This window comes from Physcomitrium patens, chromosome 7, assembly GCF_059467195.1.
Source record: "Physcomitrium patens ecotype Gransden chromosome 7, ASM5946719v1, whole genome shotgun sequence".
Taxonomy (NCBI): domain Eukaryota; kingdom Viridiplantae; phylum Streptophyta; class Bryopsida; order Funariales; family Funariaceae; genus Physcomitrium; species Physcomitrium patens.
In genome coordinates, this window is record NC_143416.1 from 256,160 (window position 1) to 266,356 (window position 10,197).

General features: G+C 32.5%; 1 protein-coding gene across 1 annotated transcript; it reads left to right on the forward strand.

The window, feature by feature from the left end:
• The first annotated feature begins 812 nt into the window (after positions 1-812).
• On the forward strand, positions 813-2,925 carry LOC112284363 (rRNA-processing protein fcf2). The gene is made up of 5 exons (XM_024524105.3): positions 813-1,134; positions 1,238-1,298; positions 1,667-1,738; positions 2,131-2,246; positions 2,467-2,925. The coding sequence occupies exons 1-5, from the start codon at positions 884-886 to the stop codon at positions 2,567-2,569; spliced, it is 603 nt and encodes a 200-aa protein (XP_024379873.1). The 5' UTR covers positions 813-883; the 3' UTR covers positions 2,570-2,925.
• Positions 2,926-10,197: the final 7,272 nt, after the last annotated feature.

Below are 10,197 nucleotides of genomic sequence, written 5' to 3' on the forward strand. Positions count from 1 at the left end.
GGCTTATGGTGCCTTAAATGTAGTCATCCATGGATCTTAGTATGTGGCTTTGACAAGTACAGATGCTTTCATTTAAGATTAAGGCACCTCCATGATGAGCCTTATGGCTTCACTACCTGTAGTCAAAGGCAAGGCCATGGTTCATAATGTAGTGGCTTTGCTTGCTAGGCTTGTTAACAACATTATGTCCATTGTTGTCCAATGTGATTGCAACAATGATGCCAACAATGAAGACCTTCCAAAAGTGTTGCCTTATGATTTGTGTATAATACAGATGTCTCCACTATGTATTTTCATTTGTTGGGACAAACTATGATTAGAATCATTCCATTGAGAATATTATGAATAACCACCAAGCCATGGTGTGTACCTATTAAGAGGAGATGACCTTCAAGGACACTGTTGACAAGTGCTTTGATTTGCAAATAATATTTCACATCAGATGGGCTCATTGCAATGGCTAGTTTCCACAACTTTAATCCATTCTTAATTTACCTAAAATAAAACCTAACTGCAACCCTAAAATAATCTAAATTAGGTATTTCAAGGAAAGCCCTACTTTAAAGAGACCTGCCTATAACCAAAGCAATGAAATCTGATTGTATTTGCAAGCCACTAGTTTATTATTTGAAGCAAAAGGCATGTCAGATCCTTACATGTGGGCCAAACTGCATAACTCCGGGTACAGACAAAACCGGATTCAGTTGATACCCATTTCGAGGCACATTCTCATAACCGGATACGGGTATCTACCCCGCTCCAGTGACAGGAATTTAGGGTTTACCAGCGCTTGGTAGCTCCGGAGGTTGATCATGCTCGACTTGGATTCGCCGACGAGCTTGTTCGGGCACCTCGTTGTTGCTTTCTTTACGTGTGATCGAACATGGCAGACTTCGAAATTGCGCTGTCTGAAGGGCCCAATGTCAAGGACTTGAAGATAGTGTGGACTCCGGAGACAGGCCTTCCGAAGATACAGTCCACTGGGTCTTCTTCCGGGGTGCTGGCCAAGTATAAGCCCCAGGATGTGTTACAGGAGAAAAACTTGGTGGATGGACTGTATGTCCCACCTTTGGATCCAAAGAAGCAACGCAAATTGGCCCGTAAGAATGTCAAGGAGACTGCCGGAGCAAAGTGGTACGATTCACCGCCCTCCGCCAGGTGTAGGTCTTTGTGTATGCAGCCGAGGATGCGTCGTGTAGTTTGGTACTCACATTTCTTGAATTTCTGCGCTGCGTAGGTTTAACATGCCAGCACCGACCATTACGCCAGAATTGAAGAAGGACCTGCAACTTCTTAAGGTGGATACTTCCCAGTCATTTTGGATGCAAAGGGTTTAGGATTCTGGGTTAATTGCATCGGTTCTAGCTGCTCAGTTCTTGTTGATACAAAGTTTTGGGTTTCGAGTTTCTGTTCTAGCTCTTCCACACTTCTCGAATGCGGGGTTTAGGATGCAGGGTTTTGTATCAGTTCGTTGTCAGGAGGCGTGGAGTCCGTATTATAAGAGCGGTACTTAGGTCAATGCTAGAATTAATAGTTGCTTCGCGTTCCCGGACACGTTATTTCGAAGCAGTAGTGAATTTCATTTGCTCGAATGAGGTGGCTTTGTTTTCAGCATGATGTTCTCAGTTTTGACATGTTCTCTCCTCTGTTTTATTCTGTGGTGCAGCTCAGGGGTGTTGTTGACCCTAAGCGACATTACAAAGCCAACGATACTAAGGGTGTACCCAAATTCTTCCAGGTAATATTTGTAGGCCTTAAAATTGAGATGCCTATAGAAAAGCTAATATTGTGAACGCCAATAACTTTCATATTATCTGCTTCATTTGAATTCTTCATAACGTTCGGTGATGTACTTATTTTGAAAGTATTGATCACATACATACTGATATGGAGTGAATTGGATATATTTGTGCTCTCTACTTGGTAATTGGAAAGCAATATTTGGAAAAATCCTACGCCTGATTGGAATTACGTGAACGTAGTCATCGAAAATATTATTCGAAACTGTAGCTGGTGTGAGTTGTTTGAAGATGTGTATAGTTTCACTGCATCTTTGTGGCCACAGAGATCATCATACCTCAACAGTTACATACCATGTCACTTTCCCATAAAATCGAATTCTTGGTGCAGGTTGGAAGGGTAGTGGAAGGCACTGCCGAGTTTTACTCAGGTAGATTGACAAAGAAAGAGCGTAAACAGACATTTGCAGATGAGCTTTTATCAAGTACACAGCTCAAGGCATACAGGTATGCTATACCTATCATAGGTGTAGGTCCTGGTTTGGAATGTTTTTACTATGTACTGCCTTTGTCATCGGTTCTTTGTGGTAAGGCTTGGAGAAAACAGTTGCTATACGGAGGCTTCCTTTTCAACTGAAATCGCTGCAGCTTTTTACTCCTTAGAACTACGTGGGGATGTATTAGGGTAGGGTGCTTACAGTATTTTTCCTTATACTTGTCATGGCAGGAAGCGCAAGTACCTGGAGATTCAAGATCAGAAACAACAAGGCGGCAAGAAGTTCTATAATCAGAAGAAAAATCGACAAAAACCTTCATTTGCAAAGGATTGAGCTTTCTCACCCCAAGGAGACCTCATGGAGATTTATTTTGTTAGCTAATCCTGTTGTAGTCGTGTGCTTATAGCAGTATCTCCTTACTTTGACCACTCTCTTGAGTGATTGTCAGGAAGAGCAGAGTTCCTCTACTTTTTGCAAGCATATTTCATGTGGTAATTTACTAGCTAGGACAATCAGTGCCGGCTGGACAAATCACAATTTTTTTTAAAGAGGAGTCATTCAGGGGACTAGTGTACGCTTGAGGCGTCCAAATAAAAGCAACACCTACTACTTGAGTACCCACGAGATAGTAAATTTTGTCATTCCTGTACTTTAGAATTATTAAACAGATCACAAAATGATTTAAGTTACGTATAGTCTATCTTATGCTGCAACATGTATTTATGAATTCCTCCATCGTTGTACTATGTATTCGTTCCATGCTGCTGACTTTTATTGTGAAAAGGGTGGCAAATGGCATTAGTGGTTTAAGATAATGAAACGAATACCTTTTAAGAACGAGTATCAATGAAAAAGTAAAATTAGATTTTGCTTGTATCCTATTTATAGATCTATTTTTAGATTAAGTAATCTTTTCTTACCTAAGTAACGTTTCGATAAAATCTTACATTGTGTGTGTAGTTTGCAATGTTATTAATGTGCACGACAGCTGATTGGTTTCATAGATTTGTTTTTATTTGGATGAACACTCACTACTGTTCCTTCTACTGTGTTGCTTCCACTTTTATTTCAAGCCATTCAAATCAAAATTTTGAGAAATTCACGAGCCACATTACTGCTGTAAATTTCCAGGTCAGTATAGTTAGATACCTATTAAATTTGTTCTGGGATATCTCACCTGTGAGTTATTCATGTTTCAACATTTTATGAGCTTTGCTTGTAATACAAATTTCGATTGCTGTGTGTATACACATGTATCAATAATAACGGTATCATTATTGTAATAGTTTAATGGTTTTCTAGTTTTGTGTAATTTTTCAGACAACATTTTACCGTCTCTTGTTCTCTGCAACAATTCGCATCCTCCAGCGAATCCAGCCTCTCCCTGTCGAGTAGCCTAAATATGGACCTGCCATTGATGCGTGGTCCACCAGCCTGCGCACCTCTGCGATGATTCCTTGACCTTGGCGTGCTCTGATCGCCTGAAGCATGCGATGAAGAAATGCTGCGCCGTCACCTACACACTGGATTTCCGGCACTCGGTTCTGAGTGTGACTCGGTAGCCGAGGAAATGTCTGGGCCAGTGGAAATGATCCCCCAGCTGTCACACTGCGTGAACGGTTTCGCTTCGTGACCAGGCATTCTGGAGGACGCTGGTGCATTTCCCACTCAACGGGATCTTTTTCGTTTCACGAGTTCGCAACTCACTTCATAGACATTTTAAGTCTGAAGACATAAGTCTTAATGTTTGTGGAGCGAGTTCGCAGCTAGACTTGGTGTCGGCGCACACAAGCAGCAAGGCAGCGCTCGTTGGAAGAGACGCTGGAGTTCGATGGAAATGATCCAATCCACACAGCTTGTTGTCTTCCTGCGCGTTAGCAAGCTAGACGATCTTCGCAATGCGGTAGAACTCAATCTAATCCCAGGAAGCTTGTTGGGGTCCATCTCCTGAACAGTGCTGTTGAGCGTCTTCAATCAGGTCTCTACCTTCCCTGGCAAACGTAATTGCGTCTCTGTCTCTCTCTCTTGCACAGTCCTGGCACAGATCGACTCTATTCTCCTGCCATTTGGTGTGCAACTGCAACGGTCGACCCGACCCCGATTCCTTGACCTCGCCGTCTCCATGGGTCAGTTGCCCGGCTGGTATAGTTGGCATCGCAGCTCGTCGATCGGCCACATCTAAACGCTCCATCGTCGCAATCCAGCACCCTCACTTCCCGAAACAAACACAAAACAGTGGGTTCCGCAGCCTCATTGTTCCACCTCCTGAGCATGTCCAGCCTTGAGCCTGACTCAACCACCCTTCCATGCAACAACACTGTCGGAATCCCATGTTCTGTAAAGTTTGTGGAGTTGTGTTACTCAATCGATGATGTGAAAATGTTGCTTTCTGTGCTTGGAACAATCCCACAAAGCATGTCGAGAACAAAGTTTTGATTGAAGGAGGCCATTAATGTCAACCGATAGAGTGGGTACAAATCACCCTTGACAATAATGAACTCTGTGATAATGCACACATCGTGATAGCTTTTGATAACCCAAAGGACATGGGGATGTTTCTAGGTGCTGCATTGCAGTTGAATTTTGAGTGTAGGTTTCACTTGCATCATATTGTCATACAACATGTTAAGTGTATTTTTCTTGTTTTACTTATAATTTTAGAAGATAAAAATGTAAATGTATGTATTTTGAATTTTTTAATCATGAATTTATAATTATCAAAGTATCGATTGGTATTCAATTTCATTTTTCACACAATAATTTTTTCTAAAAAATAATTTTCTAAGTCTACCTCAACTAAATAATGGGATTGCCAAGATTGCCAATCACTTGATACTTGTACAAGAAGGCCAATTGTTTTTCAACCATATATCATATAATCAAATATAAATGAGGCTAATCTTCAATCACTTTTATTTCTTAATGAAAAAAAAAAGCATTACATATAATGCAATTATTTGTTGCTAACAAAAATAATAATAGAGATAAAAAATGACTTTGTTAATGGACTTGGTTCTATATGAAAAATATTTATCTACAAATATTTTGTTAATATATTTTAGAGAGAAGACACAAATTGTTATGATAATTATTTCTTTTGGCATTGTAATTTTATTACTTGAAGATAAAAAAATAATAAATTAATCAAAATTTTAAAATTGTGTTTATTTTGAATAATAAAATGATTTTTTAATCATGAAAGAATCTAAATTAAAAATATGATTTTAGAATGCTAAGATATTTATTTTGGTTGAAGTGTTAATGATTAATAAGTTAATAATTGAGGCTATATAGAAATTGATACATGATATTATTCATATTTATAAGCAATTTAGTAGAAAGTTATTTCTATTAGATAAAGACTTCTACCAAAAGTTGCAAGTTTTCAATTATAGAACAAAAATTCAAATTATGAATGTATTGAGGATATGAACAATAAAAACCTCAATACACTGTTATGTCACTCAAAAAGATTAAATATTCTTTTAAAATTAGTATAATATTAAAATTAGAATGACTATTGCCAAAGATAAGAAGACTAAAGATTTTTGAAACAAGATCAAGAATAAAGAAAGGATTTGGTAAGAATAAAAAAATCTTTATTATATATATATATATATATATATATATATATATTATGTAATTAAATATTACATGGCAATGTTTTGTAGGATCTCTAAACACACTGCTTAACATTGTCTAAAGAAGCAACACAATCATAAAATGAGGAGCATGGTTACTAAAGAAGATAATGTGTTGAAAAACAAATTTTTTCAGCTATAATAGAGATTATATAATGTGTAGCTAGAATCATGTGCAACATCTAGTAAAGGTTCTATTCTCTCCTCAAATTCGTCACTTTTTTTTTATAATAGATGTATATTTATGACCTAAAAATCACAAAGTCTTTGCATTATTAGGTTCACGAGTCTTAATTTATTTTATAGACAAAGTTTTTGTCAAAAAACAAGAAATATCTTTAATGAAGAAAATTAAATCTATACATATAGAAGTCATAAATGATCAATCATTGTCTTTTAGAGATGTTATCTATAAGATTGTTTCCTTAAATTTAGAAATTAAAGATAATAATAGTATAAGAATATTTAATATAATAAGATCTTCTTGTAATCTTGTTATTTTAGGATTATTGTAGTTAAAAAAATATAACCTTCAAATAAATTGGATTTTTTGTAACCTTAATTATTTTGGTAGTTTAATCCAAAATCTCATTAGTTAAGTAGAAATATATAAGTCTAATATATCCAAATTCTTACTAGTAGGTGTGAAAGTATTTATACATGTTGCAAAAAAATGATTATCTTTTGTTATATATGCCACGCTTATTTTTGATGGTGAAAAGACATGAAGTGATATTCCTAGAAATATTAAGATTTTTAGGTTGTTTTTTAAAAAAAAAATACAAATTTTTTTTTAGAGTATCAACCTTTTAATTGTCAATTGATCTATAAGAAAGAGCTCAACCACCATTTGGATTGATCTACAACTTATTGTAGAATGAGTTGGTTGCACTAAAAGAACATATTAATGAGAATTTGGCTAAAAACTTTATATGCCATTCAAAATCTCCAACAGGAGCTCTTATCTTATTTGTGAAAAAAAAAGATAGATCTCTATGGATGTGAATAGACTATTGATGACTTAAAAAGATCACCATTAAAAATAGGTATTTTCTACTTTTGATTTCAAGATTTTTTGATCAACTCAATCAAACAAAGATCTACAAAAAAATAGATTTGTGAAGAACATACAATGTGATCCGTATCAAAGAATAGATGAAAGAGTGCTTTTCAAATTAAATATGGACATTTCAAATATAATGTCATGCCTTTTAGACTTACAAATGGACCAATTACTTTTCAATATGTCATGAATGATGTTTTTTGTGAGTTTATTAATGATTTTTTTGTTTAATATTTAAAAAAAATTCTAATCTATTTTAAGAATATAAAATAACATAAAATTCATATTTTTTGTATATTACAAAAACTTAGAGATGCAAAATAATATGCCAAAATAAAAAAGTGTGTATTCTTTATTATTTAAGTTCAGTTCTTAGGGTATATTATTTTCAATGAAGGAGTAATAATGGATCTAAAAAATGTCCAAAATATTATGAAATAAAAGATTCCAAAAATAATGAGAGATGTGTAATATTTTTTAAATTTTTTCATTTAATATGAGATCTTTATCAAGAACTTTTGTCAAATTGTGGCTCTTGTTACATATGCAACATGTAAAGAAAAACTTGAGTGAAGCAAAGAAGTTGAAATATCTTTTGAAGCCTTGAAGACATCATTTATTTTTGCACTAATTTTATATTATGTTGATTTTTTTAAGGCATTTTTCATGAAAATAAACATATTAGATTTTGCTCTAGATGCCATTTTGTGACAAATGGAAGCAAATGATAAATTCCACCCAGTAGCTTTTCATTCTAGAAATATTTTAGCAGCAAAGATTAATTATGAGATTCATGATAAGGAGCTTTATTCAATAATGGATTCATTTCAAGAATGACATTATTATTTAGAAGGCACTTCAAATCCTATTAATATGTATATAGATCACAAAAACCTCAAGTACTTTATATTAACACGTATTTTGAATTGTCGCCAAGTTCATTAGAATATGCCTTTATAAAGATTTGATTTCAAGATCATTTATCAATCCAAAAAATAATAAGATTTATTAAGTATTTTTTTAGTCATTCTTATCTTGCATGAAAAGAAGGAAATGTAAGTTTTCATCAACAAAGAATAATTTTCTTGAAGCCAAAGCATTTTCATCTTCAAGTAATAAAATCAATATTAATTGTTGATTAAATCTTTTTCAAGAAAATTCAATCAAATATATTTTCTATTCTTTTTATTTATAATATTTAAAATAATCTTTTAAGTCTTATGATACTTCTAAGTTTGAGTTCAAAAATAATCTATTTTATTTTTAAGGACAATTATATATTTCAAAAGGCAAAGCACAATTATGTGTTCTTCAAGCTTATCATGACTTTCTAGTAGCTGAATATTTTGGATATAATAAATCTTTAATTAGCTAATATTGAGAGATTTTTAATGGCCTCAAATATAAAAGATAGTTAAAGACTTTATACAATCATGTAATATTTATTTAAGATTAAAAACTCCTCATCATCAATCTTATGGACTTCTTCAACCATTACCTATTCTAAAACAATAATGTTCTTTTGTTTCTATGGATTTTATCACAGATATTTTAATTTCAAATTCATATGATTCTATATTTATGATAGTAGATTATTTAATCAAGATGGCATATTTTTTATTATGTACAAAATCTATTACAAATGAAGAAATAAATAAGCTTTTTTTGACAACATCTATCACTATCATAGATTATTCAAAGATATTATGTCAAAAAGAGAGACTCAATTTGTATCAATATTTTAGAGAATCTTTTTAATATTTTAAAAATAGATATAAGTTTTTCTTTGATTTTTCATCTTTAAATTAATGAATAAAAAAAATTGATGAATCAAGTTCTAGAGCAATATTTGAAATATATCATCAACTATCATCTAGATGATTCGACAATTCTTTTGCCATTGATAGAGTTTGTGTATAATAATTTAATACATTATTCTACATAATAAATACATTTTTTTGTCAATTATGGTCATCATCTATGGCTTGATACTTTTGACTTTTCAATAATTCATAATCTTGTGACAAAAGACTTAGTAAATTGTTTGTCAAAGCTATATGCAATAATAAAGGTGTAATTAAAGGAAGCTCAAGAACAATAAATAAATAATGTAGATTCTTATTACAAAAAATAACTATAATTCATTGTAGTTAATAAGGTATGGTTACTTTATTACAATATCAAGATAACTTCTCCTTGTGACAAGTTAGACTATTGTAGAGTTGAATCTTTTTTCTATTTGTGAACAAGTCAATCCTATTGCTCATTGATTATATCTACCAAAGTCTATGAAAATCCATCCTGTATTCCACGTGTCTCTTCTTAAGCCATATAAAATAGTGAATATCTTAAAAAGAAGACAAATACCACCTCTTCTTATAAAAATGAATAATAATCAAGAGTTTGAAGTGGAAGAAGTCTTAGATTCAAGGTGGCGCTAAAAAAAGTTGAAATATCTTGTTCATTTGTGAAAAAATGATATTAATAAATGCACATAGGAGCTAACAAAGAAACTTACAAATACAACAAATAGGCTTGAGGCTTTTCATTGATAACATCTATTAAATCTAAAATAAAAAATTAAAATATCCATGAAAGTTGATGATCACTCTTTGTAGAATTTTTTCTTAGAAGGGGAAATAATGTCACAAATATATATATTTATTTTATTAATTAACTATATGATTAAATAAAAATAGATAAAAATATATTAATTTTATAATATCTTCTAAAAAATCTTTTTAAAAGTTTTATAGATATTTCTTTGATTTTATATTTTTTTGTAGTTAATTCGTAGGCTAAAAAATTGGTCAACAAGTTAGTCATGTATCATATGTATTAGTAGCTTGTAGAACAAGCTAACTATGTGGTCCACATATAAATAACTTATCTAATAAGTTAAGATATGTGTCTAGCAAAGTCAACATGTGTTGGAAGTCTTATAGCATATGGCTACAAAGTTCCTAGTCAATGAATATATATGGAGGCAAGAGTAGCCCTTTTTACTCTTATTAATGTCTTTTTAGTTTTTAGTCTCGTTTTAAGATTTTTTAATCTTCTTATCTTTGGCAATAGATATTTTAGTTTAATATTACATAATGGTTAAAGAAGTCTTTAAAGTTGATGACAAGGAATTTTAATCTTGATTAAATATGACACAATTATATGAAGACTTTAACTGCCTTTTATATTTGAAGCTAAAAAAAAATCTATTGAGATTAATTTTAATTTTTTATTATATCCAAAGTTTTATATAA

Bases quoted from the DNA above. Each gene is read 5' to 3' on its own strand.
- LOC112284363 (XM_024524105.3), top strand. From the start codon at position 884: ATGGCAGACTTCGAAATTGCGCTGTCTGAAGGGCCCAATGTCAAGGAC. The intron at 1,299-1,666 runs GTGGATACTTCC...TCTGTGGTGCAG, and splicing joins AGGACCTGCAACTTCTTAAG to CTCAGGGGTGTTGTTGACCC. The intron at 2,247-2,466 runs GTATGCTATACC...TTGTCATGGCAG, and splicing joins ACACAGCTCAAGGCATACAG to GAAGCGCAAGTACCTGGAGA.